This window comes from Takifugu flavidus, chromosome 1 (assembly GCF_003711565.1).
Source record: "Takifugu flavidus isolate HTHZ2018 chromosome 1, ASM371156v2, whole genome shotgun sequence".
In the NCBI taxonomy this organism is placed as follows: Eukaryota; Metazoa; Chordata; class Actinopteri; order Tetraodontiformes; family Tetraodontidae; genus Takifugu; species Takifugu flavidus.
This window is the reverse complement of record NC_079520.1, coordinates 21,926,762-21,944,388: the sequence shown is the minus strand read 5'-3', so window position 1 is coordinate 21,944,388 and position 17,627 is coordinate 21,926,762. Positions and strand designations below refer to the sequence as shown.

At 41.1% G+C, this 17,627-nt stretch overlaps 1 protein-coding gene across 1 annotated transcript in view; it reads right to left on the bottom strand.

The window, feature by feature from the left end:
* The window catches only part of jmjd1cb (jumonji domain containing 1Cb), a 98,541-nt gene that overhangs the window by 16,809 nt on the left and 64,105 nt on the right, over positions 1-17,627 (bottom strand). The window contains 10 exon segments of the mRNA XM_057055591.1: positions 9,725-9,815; positions 9,924-10,092; positions 10,185-10,535; positions 10,769-10,989; positions 11,094-11,319; positions 11,868-11,992; positions 12,171-12,260; positions 14,684-14,836; positions 14,915-15,129; positions 17,020-17,221. Of these exon segments, the coding sequence (XP_056911571.1) occupies positions 9,725-9,815; positions 9,924-10,092; positions 10,185-10,535; positions 10,769-10,989; positions 11,094-11,319; positions 11,868-11,992; positions 12,171-12,260; positions 14,684-14,836; positions 14,915-15,129; positions 17,020-17,221 (1,843 nt within the window).

The window sequence follows — 17,627 nt, the reverse complement described above, 5'->3', positions numbered from 1 at the left end:
AAGGAAATATAAAAAATAAGCATATTTACAATATAATAAGCATATTTAAAGTCCAGTATAAGGAAATGAAACGTGTCTTGTGCAGGGTGATGGTGGTGTGGTGGAGGCACCTGCCAGTGCCTGCCACGGTGGGGAAAGAAGCTGTTTCGGTGACGAGAAGTTTTGGTCTTCTGTCAGACTCAAAAAATTTAAATCCAGGGTGGGAGGGGTCAGCCACAATCCTGCCTGCACGCCTCAGGGTCCTGGTGGTGTACAGGTCCTGATGAGGGGGCAGGTAGCATCCAATTACCCTCTCTGCAGATCGGATGACACACTGCAGTCTGCCTTTATCCTTGGCAGTGGCTGCAACGCACCAGATGGTGATGGAGGAGGTGAGGATGGACTCAATGATGGCGGTGTAGAAGTGCACCATCATTGTTGTTGGTAGGTAAAATTTCTTTAGATTTCGCACGAAGCACATCCTCTGTTGAGCTCTTTTGATAACGGAGCAGATGTTAAGCTCCCACTTAAGGTCCTGGGAAATGAGCGTGTCCAGGAAGTGGTAGGACTCCACAGTGTTAACTGGGGAGTCATTATGATGTATGTTACAGCATCTGTGTACTCATCCAGACAGTTTGTTCCAGTCCCGAAATCATCCCAGTCCGTACAGTCCAGACACGCCTGCAGAACCTCAACGGCTTCACTGGTCCACATCTTTGTTGTACTCACAACAGGTTTACAGAGTTTCAGTTTCTGCCTGTATGTGGGTAGCAGATGGACCATCACATGGTCAGACTGTCCCAGTGCAGTGCAGGGGATAGCATGGTAAGTGTTGCTTACTGTGGTGTAACAGTGATCCAGAGTATTCTCCTCTCTGGTTGGGCATTTAATAAACTGTCTGTATTTTAGGAGTTTTTGTGTGAGGTTACCTTTGTTAAAGTCCCCCAAGAAAATAACTAAGGCATCCGGATTAGCTCGCTCCAAGCACTGTATCTGGTCGGCAAGCCTGCTCTGCGCCTCCTGCACGTTGGCCTGCGGTGGGATGTAGACTCCCAGCACAGAGAGTGCACGTTGGAGAGAAATTTTCCCGGCAGCGGCGGACAATGTCCGCTCTGTCAGAGGCGCACAAGCACGCCCGCACGTTTCCCTCTCCTGCATCATCTCTGGTGTGAGGAGTGGGCAAAGGTGAGAACACCTTTGACCAAAATGTCCATTAAAACCTCTGTGGCGATGAAATAAGGGACTAGATCCGCGGGAGTTATGGTCCTAATGTTCATGAGCTCATCTCTTGCGAAAGAGCTCGTGCTGCCGTTGCAGGACATTTACGCAAAAAAACAGTAAAAGCAATGTGCAACAAAACACCGAGGTGGCCGTCCGTGGCGCCATGATAATGAAGCATCGTATGTTGTCATAAATCTGTGTATCAATTTTTTGTGGCCTTGCAATATTTTGTTCAGATTGTTCAACTGTTTAGTAATATCAACCAAAAATGCAAGGTCCTGCAGCCATTCCTGAGATTGTAATTCCAACACTGGTTTTCCTCCTTTTTTCTCCATGAATTGTCTGATTTCCTCGTAGATAAAAGAAATGCCTCAGCACAGCGCCTTGGTTTAACCATCTCACCTCAGTTTGGCTATGGGTAATGTAACTGTCACTGAGAAGGCTGTCAAAGTGACGATAAGTCAGACCTCTGGTTCGGATGAATTTACAGTTCGAACAACCACCTGCATGATGTGGTCCATTTTTAAGGACTTACAATACAATGCCTCCTGGTGCAAAATACAGTGAAATGTCCAGAAACCATCTGCTCCACTGAGAGCTTGTACTTTCTTTCTCTCTGAATTTTGTCTCGACACCTGCTTTTTTCCAATTGTTAGAGTCATTATAATAAAGTTATCTCTTATTTGCTTTTACCTTGTTATATTCTTTATTCTTGTTATATTGATTCTTATTACTTAATGTTTCTTATTATTTGTTAATGCTTAATGTTCGTGATGCTTGATGTGTGAACTCGTACCCCTCTGTTCAAGGACGACAGAAATGCAGCTGCTGTAAGGAGCATTAGGAAATAATATTGACTGGAGATAGAGCTGCAGAGCATGACGCAGGAGGTGTTCTTCTTTTATCTGTCTGATATGGAAGAACATGCTGTGTGCGAGCCAAACTAATCAAATCAGTGAAGACCTACTCATATTCTCATCATTATGGTTTACAGTCTTTGCTTTGTATGGGACCTGCTATCTTGTGTTTTCCCCCTCACTTTGGGCACATTTGAATTCTGTGTAACTAGGGACCTCCTAATCTCAATAAAAGAAGGTTGGCGGAAGATGTGCCTCAGAACATGTTGGAGATCTGTAACTGAGCACATCTCTCCATCCTCCTTGCTGCAAGTAAAACTTAAAGCTGTTGTCTTTGCCTCATTTGTTTCTCTCATGTTTTAGGTCGTTTGAACCTAACACCAATCATTGATGGTGCGCCGTCTGAAGCCAAGCTGACAGCGTGGGACCAGTCCACTCCGACTCTGTCCAGTGCACCAATGACAAAGTTGGAGATGTCCTCGACATTTGTCCATCATAGGGACCAACTCAAGAAACTCTTCACTGATAGTCAATGTCTCATCAACTCGACAAACAAATATGGCCAGTTGAGCCACGTCTGTGATGTCAGTGCTCTCATCAGTTGCAACGAAAATGCAACAAATGACTTGACTCTCCATTTCAATTGGCTATCTAAATCTGCCCATAGTTCCGAAATCCTTTCTGCTATAGTATTCCTTGTCAGGAATTGTCAAAAGTTTGCCGCTTCCCGGGACATACGTATTCAGCTGCCTTCATCATGCATGTTTTAACAAACTCACCGTTGGAATACAGCTTTGATACCAATGCTATTTCGCTAGCAATTAGGTAGCTGGCTTTTACCGCTGCTTCACTGACTTCTCGGCTCTGGATGAAAGTGGACTGCTGTTTCCTCAGACCTGCCAGCATTTCTTTAATTTTCTCTCTTCTGAGTTGTCCTTGCAAGCTGTCATATTTTTCGCTGTGATGAGTCTCATAATTGCGCCCCAATGTTATATTCCTGAAGTACCGAAATACTAAGTACAAAGGTTTCCGTGTATCTCCGTGAATAAATGGGACATGGTCCATTTTTCTTGGAAAATTCTACACGTTTACACTTTTCTTATTTTTGACAATGACATTTTGGCTAATGAGGGTGTAGCGAGCAGGTAGAGAACAGGGTAAAAATTAATCAATCAATCTTTATTTATATAGTGTCTGTTACAATCAAAATTGTTTCTAGGAGCTTTAGGGCCTGACCCCCAACAAGCAACAGTGGCAAGGAAAAACTCCCCTTTAACAGGAAGAAACCTTGAGCAGGACCAGGCTCATATAGGGGGACCCTCCTGCTGATGACTGGCTGGGTAGAGAGAGAGGAGAAGGAGGAGGACAGGTGGAGGAGAGAATAGGCAGAGATCATAGAAATACATTAATTATATTAATCATAATAAACTGCCGGTAGAGTTGAGTGGGTCAGCGGGATCGGAGGTCAGTATGCAACGTTGAAGGCGGAGATACCTGTAGATGAATACAGGGGGGAAAGCAGAAAAACTACACAAGAAATAACATCACTGATCTACTTGGTGAGGAGGAGAGGAGAGGAGAGGAGAGGAGAGGAGAGGAGAGGAGAGGAGAGGAGATGCAGCCATGACCCAGCAGGGTGACAGAGGTCTGTCAGGTGATCATCTTTCTGGACCCCGGCAGCCTCGGCCTATAGCAGCATAACTAAGATATTAACCTAATAATTAGACGACCCTCTAAGTATGATAATTTGTCTGTCTCGGATAATAACCGGAACTACAGAATTAGTAGTTATTAAGTCTATTCTTTAAAGTAGAGATGGAGTCAGTCTCCTGTACCTGGACAGGGAGCTGGTTCCACAGCAGGGGGGCCTGGTAGCTAAATGTTCGGCCCCCATTCTACCCCTGGAAATTCGGGGGAACACAAGTAAATCATTCTAAGAGTGGAGTGGTCTATTGGGATGATAAGGCATCACTAGCTCCTCCAGGTAGGATGGAGCTAGGACTCTAAGGACCTTGTAAGTCAGAAGAAGAATTTTAAAAATTATTCTAAATTTAATGGGCAGCCAATGAAGAGACACCAGTACAGGAGTCATGTGATCTCTTTTGTAAATACCTGTCAGAACTGCAGCATTTTGGATCACCTGGAGGCTTCATAAAGAGTTGTTTGGACACCCTGATAATAAAGAATTACAATAGTCCAGCCTGAAAGTAACAAATGCATGGATTCAGCATCATGCTGCGTCTAACTAACTAACTGCTCTGTCTTCTCTGGTTTCATGGATAGATATAGCTGAGTGTCATCAGCATAACAATGAAAATTTATTCCCTGCTGCTGAATAATGTTTCCAAAGGGAAGCATGTACAAGGTGAAAAGGATTGGTCCAAGTACAGAACCTTGGGGAACTCCATAGCTAACCCTACTGTATGAAGAAGGAACAAGATGCTGTGATCAACTGCATCAAAAACAGCACTGAGGTCCAGCAGAACCAGCATAGAAACCAGTCCATGATCTGAAGCTATAAGAAGATCATTAGTAACTTTAATAAGTGCTGTTTTTGTGCTGTGGTGAGCTCTAAAGCCTGACTGAAACATCGCAAACAGGCTGTTCCTCTGCAGGTGCTCCAGTAACTGAGTCACCACCACCTTCTCAAGAATTTTAGAGATAAAAGGAAGGTTGGATATAGGCTGATAATTTGCTAACACATCAGGATCCAGTGATGGTTTTATAAGCAACGGTTAATCACTGCCACCCTGTAAGACCGGGTTACATAACCTGTCACTAAAGAACAATTGATCTCGTCAAGGACAGAACTGCCTATCATTGGTAAAACATCCTTCAAAACAGGGGTGTTGGAATGGGATCTAAAAGACACGTGGTGGACTTGGATTTCTGAATTAGCGAAGACGCCTCAGAAAAATATATAGGCGTGAAGGTGTTTAAGGGCTCGTTGGAGACCCTGTATGTTCCCATAGTCAGCACATCTGGTGTTGGTCCAGTTGTCAGGATTGCCTGGTTAGCCTTTTCTGATAGCCAAAACTTTATTCGTGAAGAAGCTCATGAAGTCTTCAAGGGAAGGGAAGAAGGGATACGTGGATCTAAAACACTGTGATTCTTGGTTAATTTGGCCACAGTGCTGAAAAGAAATCTGGGGTTATTCTTGTTTTCTTCAAATAAAGAAGAAAAACAAGCTGTTCTAGCCTTACGGAGGGCCTTTTTGTAAACTGCCAGATAGTCTTTCAAGGCTAGATGGTGGGTATCTATTTTACAAGAATACAACTTCCTTTCTAGTCTGCGCACTTTCTGCTTGAGGGTCCTAATGTGTGAATTATACCAGGGGGCACACCTCCTCTGATTTACTATTTTCTTTTTCAGGGGGGCAACAGAATCGAGCGTGATTCTCAGTGAGGCTGCTGCACCTTTAGGAACAGAGTCGACCTCTGCAAGGCTAAGATTATAATGATTGATCCCTGGAGAAGCACACCGTGGTCCTGGGATTAGCACAGGAATTGCTTCCTTAAACTTAGCTACAGCATTATCTGAAAGACATCTGCTATAGTAAGACTGTGTTCTGAACATAGAAGAATCCTTAATCAAAAATGTAAAAGTGATCAAAGAATGATCTGACAGGAGTGGGTTCTGAGGGAACACTACCACATGTTCTACCTCAACTCCATAAGTCAGAACTAGATCTAGGGTTTGGTTGAAGCTATGAGTTGGTTGGTTTATCTGTTGAAGGAAACCAACCAACTCAAGTACCGTATTTTCACAACCATAAGGCGCACCGTATTATAGGGCGCACCTGTGGTGTCCTTGGATGGACACCACAGAACTTACAGGGCCTTCTCTATCTTTGTTTATTGGTAAATCCATACCTTCACCAATTATATGCTGTCAATTTTACACCATTACTTAAATGTATATATGAGGACCTTGAAAGGTGGACTTCCCCACTTTTATCTATGTTAGATAGGATTTCATTACTTAAGATGAATATTTTACCTAAACTTCTCTATGTACACTGCTCAAAAAATTTAGAGGAACACTTCGAAAATGGGGGGAAAATGATCTTGAATATCTTTCCTGATAAAAAGTAGGTGATACTGTATATTAGTAACAAAATAATGCCACATAATTTGATAGAAATGAAAATGATCACCCTATAGAGGGGGAAAGACACCCCTAAAATGAAAGTGAAACAATGATGCAGCAGACTGGTCCATTTAGCCAAAATGTCATTGTAGCAACTCAAAATGATTCTCAGTAGTTTGTGTGGCCCCCACGTGCTTGTGTGCATGCCTGACAATGTCGGGGCATGCTCCTAATGAGAAGACAAATGGTGTCCTGGGGAATCTCCTCCCAGATCTGGACCAGGGCATCACTGAGCTCCTGGACAGTCTGAGGATCAACCTGGTGGCGCCGGATGAACCTAAACATAATGTCCCAGAGGTGTTCTATTGGATTTAGGTCAGGTGAACGTGGAGGCCAGTCAATGGTATCAATTCCTTCATCCTCCAGGAACTGCCTGCATACTCTAGCTACATGAGGTCGGGCATTGTCGTGAACCAGGAGGAACCCAGGTCCCACTTCACCAGCGTAGGCTCTGACAATGGGTCCAAGCATTTCATCCCGATACCTAATAGCAGTCAGGGTGCCATTATCTAACCTGTAGAGGTCTGTGCATCCTTCCAGGGATATGCCTCCCCAGACCATCACTGATCCACCACCAAACCGGTCATGCTGAATGATGTTGCAGGCAGCATAATGTTCTCCACGGCATCTCCAGACCCTTTCATGTTGCATGCGCCTAGGTTGAACCTGCTCTCATCGGTGAAGAGCACAGGACACCAGTGGCGTAGTTGCCAATTCTGGTGGTCTATGGCAAATGCCAATCAAGCTCTACGGTGCCGGGCAGTGAGCACAGGGCCCACTACAGGAAGTCGGGCCCTCAGGCCACCCTCATGGAGCCTGTTTCTGATTGTTTGGTCAGAAACATTCACACCAGTGGCCTGCTGGAGGTAATTTTGTAGGGCTGTGGCAGTGCTCATCCTGTTCCTCCTTGCACAACAGTGCAGATACTGATCCTGCTGAGGGCTTAAGGACCTTCTATGGCCCTGTCCAGCTCTCCTGGAGTAACTACCTGTTTCCTGGAATCTCCCCCATGCTCTTGAGACTGTGCTGGGAGACACAGCAAACCTTCTTGCAACAGCATTTATTGATGTGCCATCCTGGAGGAGTTGGACTACTTGTGCAACCTCTGTAGTGTCCAGGTACCGCAGCATTCTATCAACAGAGATGTTGATCCAAGCCAAATGAATAACTACAATAGAAGAAAGTCAGTCAGTAAAAGAAAAAAATCAGCCAAAAGAGATGAGGAGGGAAAAAAAGTGGCCTCAACCTGGAAAGCCATTCCTGTTTTGGGGGCCGTGTCATTTCTGATGCACCTGTTGTTGATTTCATTAACAACAAAGCAGCAGAAACTGCTGCGCTATTTTAATGTCCAACATCCCGAATTCCTCTTCTTCATCATCTGAATCAGACTCACCGACCGGTTCCGCTTCAGCGTTGATGCTGGCTTTTGTGAAAGCTCTTACAATACATGAAGACGGTATCATAGCCCATGCGTCTACAATCCACCTGCATATGGTGGCATAACTTGCCCGCCGCTGCCTCATAGTCTTTGTGAAGGAGTGTTCGCCTTCCGTCATCCAGCACTCTGTCCATTTCCGTGGCAGCCGAGAACCACGGTGAACGACGACTTCTGGTGCCCCATTGTGCGTATCGCCACCGTGCTGGTCCCTTTTTCTCCACTTTGTGGGTCAAAGGGATGTAAAAAGTCAGAGGGATCTCATCCATGTTGGTGATGTGGCTGGGCGTGGTTATTTTGTCGCGGCAGTAGGTGCGGAAGATGGTCACCCTCTCCTGGTAATCCGCTGGCAGCCGCTGCGCAACAGTTGTCCTTGTGTGTATGGAGAGATGCCGCCTCCTCATAAAGCGAAAACACTACGATTGCTCGATTGCCATTTTCAGCCGCATATTCGATGGCCTGCAGTTTAAAGTAAGCCTCATTCATACGCGTCTCACTTGACCGGGGCCATTTTAGGTTTACGCGTAGGTGTGCCGCTAATCGACTGGCGGAGCGTTTACCGTAGTGCACCTACACAGCAGATTTTGGAACCCAGTCCACACACAAGGCGCACCATATTATAAGGCGCACCGTCGATTTTTGAGAAAATCTCAGTGTTTTAGGTGCGCCTTATAGTCGTGAAAATAAGGTAGTACATTCACCTCTGCAGTGTCCTGGGACCTCCCACTACTACCAGAGTAACTTCCATGTTTTGTCAGTACTGGGGCTTGAACCGAGAACCCTTCTCAGCCTGATCCCCTAAAGACTAAACTACCTGACTGGGATCTGACATAGATTTTGGTCCCAGTTATACAAATATGGGCATTGAGTTATGACAGAGAAAATAATGTAATGCTATCAGACAAAAAGTTGCAGGGATCTGTTACCAATTCTCCCCACTGGAAACGATAATCACGGCTTAAACCCGCCCCCCCCCATCTGTATTTTCATGTACGTGCTTGTATGCATATATTGTGAATGATATGGACCGAATTTCCTGTTTTTGTTGTTTTGGAGTTGTTTTTGTTTTTCTGAGACAATGTTTTTTGTTTGTCTATGGCTATGTTTACACTGCAGGCCTTAATGCTCAATTCCCATTTATTAATCAAATCCAATATTTTTGGCTATTCAGATTACCGTACATGTTTAAATATGGCCTGTCAGCAAACTGTGGTGTGAATTGCTCATGTTCCTGAAATGACCCGCATGCAGTTGAACATTAATGACATCACGCACATAACATTGTTTACGGAAGCAAACATGGTGGCAGCTGTTGAAGCTAATCTCTATGGTCTAGTCTCAAAAACAGTGTGTGGTGGCGAATTTCTAAGTGGGTGTTGTTTCAAAGGACGATTACGAGCGATTACAATAAGACCCTTCAAATTTGGCTTGAACCAAAGTGTCACCACAAATACTAATTAAGCCGAGAACGTCACTATCTCTCTACTGGTTAAGTCCATAATTTCATGGACATTCTTTCATGTTTATCTCCATCATGATAACTCCCATTCTTCCTTCCATTTTTGTTAGCGGCAGAATTGTAACAGAGTTGTAACTTGTAAGATCTAAAAGTTGCATTAAATGCAATCCAGCTGTTCAGACACATTAAAAAAACTGTTACATATCTGATTCAGTACCACATTTAGAAGTAGCTAGAATCGCACTCGAAAATGTCAATATGAATTCAATACATTGATTTGTGCTTTTCACATTATCAGAAAAAAGCAAATTCAGATTTGGGTCAGATTTGAGCAAAAATATCAGATTTAGGACACTTTTGACAGCCATGTGGATGTAGCCTTAGTTGCGCTGTGCTTATGTATACTTGGCTACTCATAATGACGTGTTTGGGAAGGAACTGTAATTTGTTATTTTTGTCATACATGGCATAAATGTCATGGCTGTCCAGCCTCCCGCATTGTATTGGTACTTGTTTTTGTTTTTTTAATTTATTGTAGTTGTATGAAAAAACACTGAAGATATTGAACCCACCAAATAGATTTATACTACAGTCTTTAAAATTGAAATTAAAGAGAGTCCCAACCTCGAGGGCATGAGGGCCATGAACTCCTCTCCAGATGGCCAGTCTTTCAGCTTGTAAACCATAGGTTCCCCATCCTTGGACTTTGGTCGCTCTGTTCAATTAAGAAGATGTATATCAAATTGAATTGATTTGGTACACCTCATAAAGCAGAGAGACCACACTATTAAATAATCAAATAGGAAACATGAAACCAACTCACTAGTGATATCCTCAAATCCATCCCAGAACTCTTTTATCCCAGAGTTGGACACGACCTGGTCTTTGCAGTTGAAAAGGTCTCCTTGGTGGTCTGCAAACTCTTGGTTAAAGGAATCTGCTTTCCACAGACTAGCATTCAGATGCTTATGGATCCCTGAAACCAACACAGGCTGAAAAACACAAATCCATTTATATATTTGCTCTAATTACTCAGAAAAACAATATTGACAGTGAAATTTGTTATTCACAGACAGTTGCATACCTGTCCTTGCTTCCAGCACTCTCTAAACATCTTCCAGTTGTTCTGGTTGCGGTGATCTTTAAGCCACAATAACTGTTTGTTGTTCAACCGGCAGAAAGGAATAGTTTGATAGAGACTGGTTGAATCATCAGTCAACTCTGTAACAACTATCCCAAGTTCCTTCTTGTCAGATTTTGCCTCTTCACTAACTGTGGAGGCAGAGTTGCTGATGGCTTTTGCAATGGTCAGAGGTTCATGTTTGACTGACATCTTGCTGTTGATGTTCTGGCGGCTGGCAGGTATTTTGTTCTCAACAACTGAAGCAATGATGTCATCAAGTATGTTGGGCACGGTTCGCCCACCTTTTCCAGTCTTTAAAAAGAAACAATGGATCACCTAAAAATGGCAACTCTGGTCTCATGGGAAAACATTTTCATTGTAATGCCAACTTTTAAGCTGACTTTAATTTATTCAAGTTTGTAATATGTACTCATAAATCAAGATTTTTTTTTAGCAAATTCCATAGCACGCACAATGACACTATTTTAAAGCTTCAGTAATCAAATTATTTTCCACACAAAAATTCTGATCATAGCAAAGCATACCTGTAATGCTGGTGAGTAGACAGGTGCAAAAGCAATTCCGGCATCGGTTGAACCTAGCTTAAGCTTTCCTGCTGTCGTGGTGAGTAAATCTCTAAGAGTGGAGCCCTGCTCTGTACTGTTGGCCACCAGTGAGGCAGCTTTACACTGCTGTAGGACCTCCAGGCTGTCACCTTTGTTCTCTTCCTTTAAACTTTTAGCTAGCAGCACTGCCTCTTTATTTTCTGTTGAAGATGGGAATTTTAAGATGGGTCAGAATTACTACTTAGTAATAACAATAAAAAAGAATAAAATGAGAATTCAACCATAACTGACACTTCTATTTTACCTTTCTTTTCTTCCCTGGATTTCTGCTCTGCTAGATCAGCCAGGAAGTGCAAAGGTGACTGGGACTCTGGAGGGGTAATGGGGGAACTTCCGGGATCATTACCTGTAGTGTTTCCTCCACCATTGGTCTCTAGTTTCATTCCACCTTGGTCTGATTTCTCGTGAGACCCCAGCTCAGATTTAACCACAGGCAGTTTGTTACTATGGTTTAAGACATTTTGAAGAACCTGAAAATGTTAAATTAAACAGTGAAATAGTTAAACTCTCAGGTTTCTTAACTCAAAATCTATTCCCATCAAGTATTAAAGGTAAATTCAGAACACAGCTGTATGATCTGACAAACACTTTTCTGACTGCTTCCATCATACTGCAGCTATACAAGCAGTGCAGTGCGCACATCCAAAGTTTTTTGAGACACACCACTGTGGTAAGTATCTCAATAGAATGGTGCTATGAGTGTAAAACAGTGTAGCATGATATCATCATCAAACTTGAAAACTAAACATTAGAAGAAGATCTGGTTATGTGTTATAATTTATGAATACATTTAAACAGTGTAAATAATAATTACAATGCTAAGAACAAATATAGAACAAATAAAAGGATTCAGAAAATTTGGAAGAAAATGAGAACTGCATGTAAGAAAATGTTCTTCAGTCTTAGAAGAAACAGTAACAAGTCAGATTGATAAATTTGCAGCAGATCGAATGCTGCTTCATGTTCACACGTGAAACTATACTACACAGATCTGTGCAAACAACATTATTCAGAGTACCTGAGAGACTCCATTAGTGGTTGTCAGTTTTTTGACAAAGCTTTGTTTGTTGGGGCAAGGACAGTAGGGTTTCATACAATATTTTTCCCTCAAAGTGTGCATTGTTTTCACGAGCTCTGTCAGTACTGAACATAAAACAGATGAAAAATTAGATTGATTCAGTCCAAATACATTCTAGAAAAATATGAGGTTAATTTAGCAATTCTATGCAAATAAAATGCATGTGAAAATACAGCATAATGTATATTGTGGATGTGAATATAAAAAGCAGACATCTACAGAAGGATCTTGTGTGTATTGTACCTGTACCAGGAATGACCTGTGTTGGCATCAAGTGTTTGTGATCATGGGGTTGACCTTTCACACACTTCAACCAACTGTAGAGTTCCTTATCTGAATATGTAGATGGAGAGATCAGTCATACATGTTCATAGATATATATTGCATGTTATTTTCTATAGAAATATGTCAAATTATTAAGAGTAAGTTAAAGTTTGACGTTGAATTATCTCTATAACAATATCATTTAACTTAAAAATTCCTGGTTAACAGATGAGTAACTTCAGTCTAAAGGAGCAATAGCAGTAATTGATGGCAACAATAAGGCAACATGTACAGGGGAAATGCAGTGATCCAACAATAAAATACTATAGGTTATAATGGCTGAAACCCAGTCAAAGGCTGACAGCTATGACTAGAGAGCTGCAAGAGGCCTTAAAGGATATGGAGTCAATACTACAGTTGGCTCAACACCCCATTTTAGAGGGGCCTGGGAGATACTGTAGATATGGTCAGTCAAGTCAGCACTTCAAGTGATCCTTAAAGACCAGGTTGTACTAGTTCTGTTGACTGCACTGATTGAAGTGGAATTAAAAGCCTCATCAGATATCAGCAATCATGACAATATCAAGCCAAATCTTCTGTTAATGGGGCGTTGGGATGCCCCTCTCCTTGAAGGCTCAAGCAAACTACTTGGCAGCAGGAGAAGGAGGCAAATTCAAATCATTCCTAATAATTTCTGGAACAAGTTCAAATTTGGGCAGCCTCCTACAGTTAATATTTAGTTTTAATATGACTATATTCTTTGCTGCTTAGTGATGGAACATGAAAACAGACATCACTCTGAAAGGTGGTCAGGATAGTGGACTCTACAACCATGTGGTCTCTTGGAAAAGTGACCATGTCACACTCTGCTCCAGCCCATGGACTCAGTACTTTTCCACTGCCCTGCTCACACCACACCCTCTGATCACCACACCCACTCTCAGTCACTGATCACACACCTGCTCTCACTCATCAATCAGCTCACCTACCAGTATATATTCTCCAGCCTCACACTCAATCGGTGCCAGATTGTTCTCTGCAATGCAAGACCTTCCAGCGTTTACCTGCCTGTCTTCCTGGTATTGACCCTGCCTGTGTACTACCTGCCTGTTCTGCCTGACCCCCGGTAAATTAACTCTGTCTTCTGTTTTGACCACGAGCTCAGCCAGTCTCCCTCTGGATTGTTTGCCTGATTCTGCCAGCCTCCCGGTTACTGAACTTTTGCCTGCCTCGACCAAGTCCACTGCCCCGCCCTCGAACTGTTTTTTGTGTGCCAGATTGCAGTTAATAAACCTGTTAACTGATCATCAGTTCATTGCCTGTTTTGTACTGCACTTGGGTCCATACCATACCTGTCACAGACCAAGGTGTTTCTGGGAGCATATGGTTTGCACAAGTAGGACCATACTTTTGCCCCATGGCCAAACTGGTTGTGCTGCCTAAGATGGCAGGTGACATATATTACAACTTTGTTGACAACTATAAGCTCTCAGGGAAGCATCTTTTTATGATTTTGTTTTTAATCTGATACGCATTGTCAGCTGTGACGTGATCAGGTGTTATTTTTACTGTCTCTTACAGCTGCTTCCAAAGAATTTCCAATCAAATAAATCTAGTACCTATACAAACAAGGTGTAGATACATTTCAAAGATGATCAATAGAAAGTTTCATAGCAAAGCATTTGAATACTAGTAAATATATATATTTTTTATTTTGCAATAAATCTGCAGGCAAAAAAAATCAAAATTTATGCTTTCACTTTGGCATGCTGGCAATTGTGAGAGGATTCATGAGAACATGAGAATTCATGTACATGTGAATTCATGTACATGTCTTTTTAAAGCACAACAATCACATTCAAACTGAAGTGTTTGTTTAACCTGTACAAGAATACATGTGCAATAATGACTGTTCAATAAGACAAGTTAAACTTGCACAATAATATATGCATTTGTAATAATGACTTTTTTCCAAATTTGTGGTATCGCATAATCACAGCTCCAACTCCTATTGTATACAGCTCTTCTGTACTGTGTACATCTGCATTCACTACTCTGTGTATCCTATACCTGTACTCTTCCTTTTTTGTGTAACTGTATTCCTTGCTGCTGCAACATTAGAGATTCTCCCATTGTGGAATGAATAAAGTATCTTATCTTTTAATTTTAACATAAGGCTGCAACATAAAATGCAAAAAGGTAAAGGGTGTGAAAACTGTCCAATCTACATGTAAATGGGACTGTAAAACCAAGTGAAATGCACTGTGTACAGGGAAAATATGGTTCCAAACCTGGAAGCAGGGAGCCGCTTCAGTAATAAAGAACATGAAAACTGAAAAATTAAAACTTAAAGAGGAAAATTCACTTTTCTGTCAAAAAACTTAAAGCTTGAAGGTGGAAAATAATTTAGTTTATGCGATGTGAATATATGCATTATAGATCAGATTGGTAGTCTGCTGGCAATTCCTTTACAAATCGAAAATAGAACTAACCTTTGGAGCTCCTCCTTTCCTTGGCTTTGAAGCAATCCAAGCAAACAACAAAACCACATTTCTGACAGACCCAGTGGATGTTAAAGATTGTCACCTCACAGGCATCACACATCTCCCTCACCCCTCGAACTGCACGTTTCCATGCCAGCTTAGCTGAGAACACATAACATATCTCCAATTTGAATCAGTGTTATTTAATTAAAATGGCAGTCACTTTTAATGACTCCTTACTGTCCTTCTTGACCCAAGCTGCTGCCGTGTTCTCGGTGACCACCATTTGGCAGAACTTGTCTCCAATGAAGCTGAGGATGTAAGTGGCGGTGGTTTTGTCCAGGAAGCTATTCTGCATCACCCCAGGATCCCACAGAGAAAGAGCTTCATCATCAAACTGGTCTGGATTGGAGAAACCATCTATCCGGATTACTCCATTTTTACTATAGGAAAGGCTAGAAGGGAAAACAGTTTACAGAATAAGGCCACCAATAGTAGATAAATTAAATGCATTGCCAGCCCTTATTTATCTATTGTTACATTACAAAATAAGTAAGAACCGACATATGGTGCTTAAAACACATATAAATGTATAATCTATTATCATTAGATAATGACAAAGAAGAAATGAGAGAGAGAAAAGAAATGGGCAAGCAACTTTTTGGAATTTTTTTTAAAAGAAATAGGCTGTGCATCACTTGATCAAACGTTTAAAACCATGGCTCAAAAAAACAAGACACCCTCAAATTTCAAACACAATCCCTAAAAAAGACCTCAACAATGAGTAGCTCCACCATTGTTGCTACTTAGTTGAAAAATTTATTTGAGCATGCTTGATGTGATGTTTCCAGGACACAACGTAGATTCCAAGCTAGTGTGGGACTTTGGGCAAGAGTTGGGCTCACCGTCACGTACAGTTTGGGCTCTGGTTGAGGTTGAGTGATGTTACCCATTCTGCTTTAACAGTTGCAAGGCATTCTGGTAATTGTACCATTATGTCGTATTTGACTGCATGGCTATGGTGGTGGGTCCTTTGATCATTTGTTAATTTCATTTAATGCTATTTAAATCTGCAAGGATCTTTATATCCATCAAGGTTATTGTTTACATTACTGTTCCCTTAATAGAAATGCTGTTAGGATAGATTATGATGTATGGTGGAGTTATCGCACAAATTTCATACACTGTGGAAATCTGTATTTATATACTACAGTATTTTATATTATATTGTGATATATTTTCTTATCGTATTTGTATTCGAGCTAATTTTGTTTATTATTCTTTCTAAGGATAAAAAACTTTATTGATCCCACATCGGGGAAATTACACGTTACAGCGGTAGCCCGTGGTGTACAATACAGAATAGTACTAAAAGAAAAAATTTAAAAAAAGACTCTTATGTTATGTACATTACTTTGTACATTATACAGTATATACAGAAGTTAAAAATTATGTACAGAAGGAATGTCGGACAGTATGAAGAAAAATGAAGGTGCAAATAAGATGTGCAAATAAGAATTGCAAATTCTTGTCTGTGTTCTGCGAAACCACACATACTGTACATGTTTGAACTCAGTGCATATACAGTTTACAGTACTCCATCCATTACTCTTCATGTAATTGACCTGTGCCAACACCTGCTCAGTAAACTCTTTAAAGTGAATTGAATATCCTCTTATTGTGTGCTGACTGATGCACCAGAGGTGAATAAACTTTAAAACCATAGAAGAACCAGCCCTACACAGTCCTTTACTTTCATCTCAACTACACATACCCACTGATAATTTGGGGTCTCCAATTAGCATAACTGGTTGATTAAGTAAAGATCAACTAATTTATATTTATATTAAACTTGGAACAGTATTGATGCATTGCCCTAGCCATTCCTGCACATTCCCATTTCAAGCTGATAAAGGGGAGGTGTGACATGGCTGTGTTTTAATTGTGAACTATTTCATCTGTTACCAATGGCTGCTTTGTCAGCAAACTGTCATTAATACAGTAACGTGTTCTTAAGGCACATAAATGTATACAAAGATGCAATTTCTTTTGAATATTATACATATCAATAATAATGTATTCTGCTTTCACACTGCTGAGTACATGGCTCTGTAGCTGGACAAATTTCTGATATTAAAATGTTTTTTCACTGTGAAAAAGCCCCGTTCCTATCTTTTGTTAATTTAATTTTTAGGTTTACAGTACATTCCAAACATTCACATCCCCACACACTGCATTGTAAATTTAAGGTTGAATAGAAAAGGCAGACATCTCTGTAAAAACATAACTGGCCACACAAAATCCTGATAAACCTGGGGTTAAAATGCATATGTGAAATATTTTACCGTCTGAAATAATAGAAGCGACAGAAGACAGGGGAATGGACTGGCTCCTCCCCCTTCTTGTTACGGATCACTCTACACTCCCGACATTTCTGGAGATTAGGTCCAATTTCACAGCATGAGTCATCCTGCAGGAATGACTCCCCTGTCTGTTTTAGCTTCTTAACTTTTCTCCAGTCCTTCAGGATAGAACGAGGGATTCCATCTGAGATGAAGACAGTAAACTGATCATCTTACTTCTGAAATGGCAGGTTAAACTCATCCATAGAAATAAAAATCATCTTTAGAACTGAACTCATTAGAGCAATATTTCATTTAAAGTAAGTAGTAGAAATCAGCTGAGTATGGGGCAATATAGTTTAGATTAGCATATATAAAATTAAGGAAAGGTTTGCCAAAAACTAACGATGAAAAATGTGACACAGAGAAAGGTGAAATTATTAATCAGCTAATCCACAAAAATCACTTTATAATGCCATCTTTATAATGATATATCTTTATAATGACATGTAATGACAATAATGTTAATCAACATATTAACATTTAAGTAGAAAAATGTAACAACAAATGCAACTCATGCCATTTCAACAGCATATGTTAACTTTGACACT